The 4,116-nt window shown below is 39.0% G+C and overlaps 1 protein-coding gene across 1 annotated transcript in view; it reads left to right on the top strand.

Moving 5' to 3' along the window:
- LOC118343547 (saccharopine dehydrogenase-like oxidoreductase) overlaps nucleotides 1-4,116 on the top strand; it is a 7,465-nt gene extending 3,349 nt beyond the window's left edge. Inside the window, exons 4-12 of the mRNA XM_035682423.1 lie at nucleotides 295-424; nucleotides 611-660; nucleotides 877-1,007; nucleotides 1,350-1,467; nucleotides 1,967-2,086; nucleotides 2,231-2,287; nucleotides 2,386-2,497; nucleotides 2,718-2,799; nucleotides 2,908-4,116. Coding sequence (XP_035538316.1) covers nucleotides 295-424; nucleotides 611-660; nucleotides 877-1,007; nucleotides 1,350-1,467; nucleotides 1,967-2,086; nucleotides 2,231-2,287; nucleotides 2,386-2,497; nucleotides 2,718-2,799; nucleotides 2,908-2,998 — 891 coding nt within the window. The 3' untranslated portion in view covers nucleotides 2,999-4,116. The remainder of the gene's footprint in view (nucleotides 1-294; nucleotides 425-610; nucleotides 661-876; nucleotides 1,008-1,349; nucleotides 1,468-1,966; nucleotides 2,087-2,230; nucleotides 2,288-2,385; nucleotides 2,498-2,717; nucleotides 2,800-2,907) is intronic.

The following is a 4,116-nucleotide window of genomic DNA, read 5'->3' as shown; positions in this document are numbered from 1 at the left end:
TGTCTGTGTGTGTCTGTGTGTGATGCAGCATCAGTCAGGGGTCTGAGAGCTTAACTTGAGGTTTTAGGTTGAGGTGTTTTGAGGCCATGTCCTGGACTTTCTGAAAGCTACAAAAAATACCCTGCCAACTTCACCACATCAGGACAGAACTTGGCTTTTCTGCCTTTCGTTGTTTCATAAAGTTCAAAAGATCTGTTTACATTATATTCTGTAATAGATCATTCATTAACAGGCACACCAAAAGGCATTTATGTGTGTGTGTGTGTGTGTGTGTGTCTTTCTGGCTCTGTGCAGTTCCTGGAGGGCATGCAGTTGAACTACAGCAGCCAGGCAGCTGACAAAGGCGTGTACATCATCGGGAGCTGTGGATTCGACTCCATACCTGCGGACATGGGAGTCCTCTACACCAGGGACCAGTTCAAGGGTATGCACATACATTGGCATATACACATACACATATACACACACAGAAACATTAACAATGAACCCCCCCGACACTGATGTGCAGTGCTCCATTCACTCTCTTTCTTCTCTCTTTCTGTTGCTGTTAATGATTTCTTTACTGTCATATTAGCCTCTGCCAAAACATGGTGTGTGTGTTCATGCACAGGTACACTGACTGCAGTGGAGAGCTTCCTGACTGTCAGCGCAGGATCTGAAGTACGTAACCACATGCAGTTTATTGCCCTTTTCTCCTCGACTTTCTCATTTCTTATATTTATGTGATATCACATATTTTGCCCCTTATTTCAGATGTGTTATTGTTCCTTTCTCCTTTTTTATATTCTCCACCTTCATTCATTGCATGGTCTCTGTGGCTTTTCCTCCATACTTTCTCTCTCTCTTTGTGTGTGTGTATCTGTTTTCTTCTATCAGGGTGGATGTATCCATGATGGCACATGGCAGTCAGCCGTGTATGGTTTTGCCGACAGCCAGAAGCTCCAGAGTCTCAGGAGGAAGTTTAATCACAAACCTCTCCCTACCGTTGGCTCTAAGCTTAAACGCAGGTATGTAGAGTAGCAATAAAAAATAAATCAGATTTATTTTGAGTCCAAGATACACACTGAGCAAGAAAGAAATACAACACTAAATAACTTTCTAAATAACCTCAAACTTATTTATGGTATTATTTTTTGCTACAATTTCTTTTTACTTATCAGCCAACATATCCACTGACGCAGTATATATGTGATGAGATAATATTGGTTGCTACTCATTGTTTTTTTTTTTTTTAAAGCTAGCTGATCCTTTTGTCTCAGGGATAAGCAATGCAGTACAGTTTGCCCCAAACATTTTCATGTCATTAAAAATCTTGTGTTTTCTCAGCATGCATTTCTTTGCATTTGTAGGGGAGCATTGTTCTTCAGTAATGAGATCCAGCAGTATACAGTTCCCTTCATGGGCTCTGATCCCTCTGTTGTGAAGAGAAGTCAACGCTTCCTGGCGGAGGAATATCAGTCCACACCGGTTAGTCTTCACATCCTGTGTATTCTTTACTCACACTTTCTTTGTGTTCACTTTCACTCGTAAAATCTAATCTTTTTTAGTTTAAGTGTCACAGATGTGATCAATTATGATTGTAGGTTTTTGGGCAATGCTGGTTTTGGGCTATTATAAGAGTTTTCCAGCCATCATGCAGGTTTATATGGAAAAGTGGGGATTAGTGGAAAAAAATATGAAAAATGACTGCACGCTGCTATCTTGTTCCAAATTTGTATTGGACATGATTGACAACATTTTAATCCCAGACCGTATCCACCTCCTCCACTTAGTTTTTTCCTATTTTTTAAGATACCTGCTTTAACCTACCTAACTTTTGATGGTCCAATTTGTAGTCAAGAAGATCCAGCCATCCTTTTCTTTATTTTGAATCTTTAGTTTTTGGAACAAAGTAACTAACAGCGTGTATATTACTGCCTCTTCTATGTTGGTAGAGCATTCAATAATCTTTGATTGTTAACTTCAGGTTCAGTATGGAGCGTATGCAGGAATAGGAGGTATTGGGAACATTATCAAGATGATGTTTGCTGGCATGATGTTCTGGTTCTTGGTAAAGTTCAGTTTTGGACGCAACCTGCTCATCAAGGTAAACAAACATAGCATGCAGACACACAATACACACAACATAATAAGATTTACACTTCATAACTGACCATAACTGACCCTAACTGAATATTCTGTGCTTATGTTATGTTATGCTTATGTCTGTTGTTTGTACCCATCTCCTCAGCACCCAGAGTTCTTCTCTTTTGGACTCTTCTCCAAGGCTGGACCAAGCAGAAAGCAGGTAAAGTGTTAACAGAACAAAAATATATCAGGATCTTCTTAAAAAGAGGATGCTCTGTTTTCTGATTTATGTTATGCATGTGTCCATGTGTGTATTAGATGGAGGGCTCATCCTTCCAGTTTGCCTTCTATGGAGAAGGCTACACAGAGGGACAGGACCCCTCCCAGGGAAAACCTAACAGCAAGATTCGCACACTGGTTCAGGGACCAGGTAACTGGAAACTAAACTCCTAATATAATACAATACATTTAGTCTTCGATGTAACAAAGAGTCAAAAAACAAAGATACTCAGGATTCCCTCATAAAACGGTTTGGCTTGTTGTTATTTGCTAATTAACTTGGTGGCATAATTATATAATATTTTGTTAAACCCTCCATTAATGCTTGATTAGTCTAATGGTTATTTAATTGTGTCTCTTTTATTATTCAGAGTGTGGATATGTGGCTACACCGATAGCCATAGTACAAGGTGCTCTAACATTCCTCAACGAGCCCACAGCCTTGCCAAAGACGTGAGTTATCACACCCTAAATCTACTGCCTGCCCTAGAAATCACCTAAATGTATGACACATGCATTCTGAGTTTTAATTAAATTCTTACTTTTGTCCATCACTTCCAGGGGAGGAGTGTACACTCCAGGAGCTGCTTTTGCAAAAACCACACTAATCGACCGCCTCAACAAACATGGCATCCAGTTCTCTGTCATCTAAAGCTTGTCCCACCTCTCTGATGTCGCTACTCCAGGTTTTTCTCAGCACTAACATGCATAATATCAACTAGGAAGTTTCCAACTTTAGAAGAGAGCTATTTCATCATGAGAGCCTCGACAAGAGATGAAGTTCACTTTCAGATTTCATTTTTGATGGTACTTCCTGCATTTATCCCTTTTCATTTGGTCAGAAACTTCCCAGTCTCCCTTTGGCTTGACTGCACTATTAATGCTCTGCTTGTAAGACAAATAGCACAACTGCAGCAGTGTTTCCTAGCCAAGGACAGTACAAGGAACAGTTGTGTGTAAAAAGGGTCTAACATGGCCCACCACTAACATGATTATTGCTGACCAAGGAAGAATTTTGGCCAGGATTTGGTTCACATCATGTTTTTCATTAAAGAAAGACATTAAAGGAAAAACATATTAAATTGTAATTTATAGCTGTACCTAATTGAATAGAAATATTTGGACTGTTCTAAGGGTAAATATACTCTCAGCTGCAACAACAGGTAACAAACAGTAACTTTAAATGTAGAAGGACATTGCTAACTAAGTAGCACTAACATTGTAGCTGTGTGTGTGTGTTTGTGTGTGTGTCTGGTTCGGTAAAACCGTAAACAGAATAGAAACCTGCTTTGTGCGTGTGTATGTGCACGTAAATGTTTGACTTTCCTGGCCTGGCAGCTAAAAATCCTGATTGCTTTGTTTTTGACAGTTTAAATAGTTGGACTATCACTAAATCATTCTACTCTCTTGAATCTTTTGAATGTTGCAGCAATTCATTTATCCACGTTTGCTTTCAAGCCTCGTCAGAAAATGCATAAAGTTGTTTGTGCACAGAAGAGCATGAGTTACTGTATGAAACTGAACAGATCTGTTAGTTAATAAGTGTATGAAAAGTTTGAGTTTAAAAAAAAAAAAAAAAAAAATCTAAATTGTTTTTGGTTTTTTTCGCTCTTGCGGACTGGAATAGTTTCATTCAGTGATGTTGAGCTTGTTTTACACATTTGAGAGGTTGAGCATTATGTGCACTTGATGAGATATGTTTTGGGGTTTTGTTTTGGTGTGCTTTGCTTTGTGTGGGCCTCCATAAATAAAGTCCTGCTGATAAAAATA

This window comes from Morone saxatilis, unplaced genomic scaffold (genome assembly GCF_004916995.1).
Source record: "Morone saxatilis isolate NCDOM2014 unplaced genomic scaffold, NCSU_SB_2.0 Contig11, whole genome shotgun sequence".
NCBI classification, from domain to species: domain Eukaryota; kingdom Metazoa; phylum Chordata; class Actinopteri; family Moronidae; genus Morone; species Morone saxatilis.
Note: the sequence above shows the minus strand (reverse complement) of the source record. Positions and strands in the feature narration are given on the sequence as shown.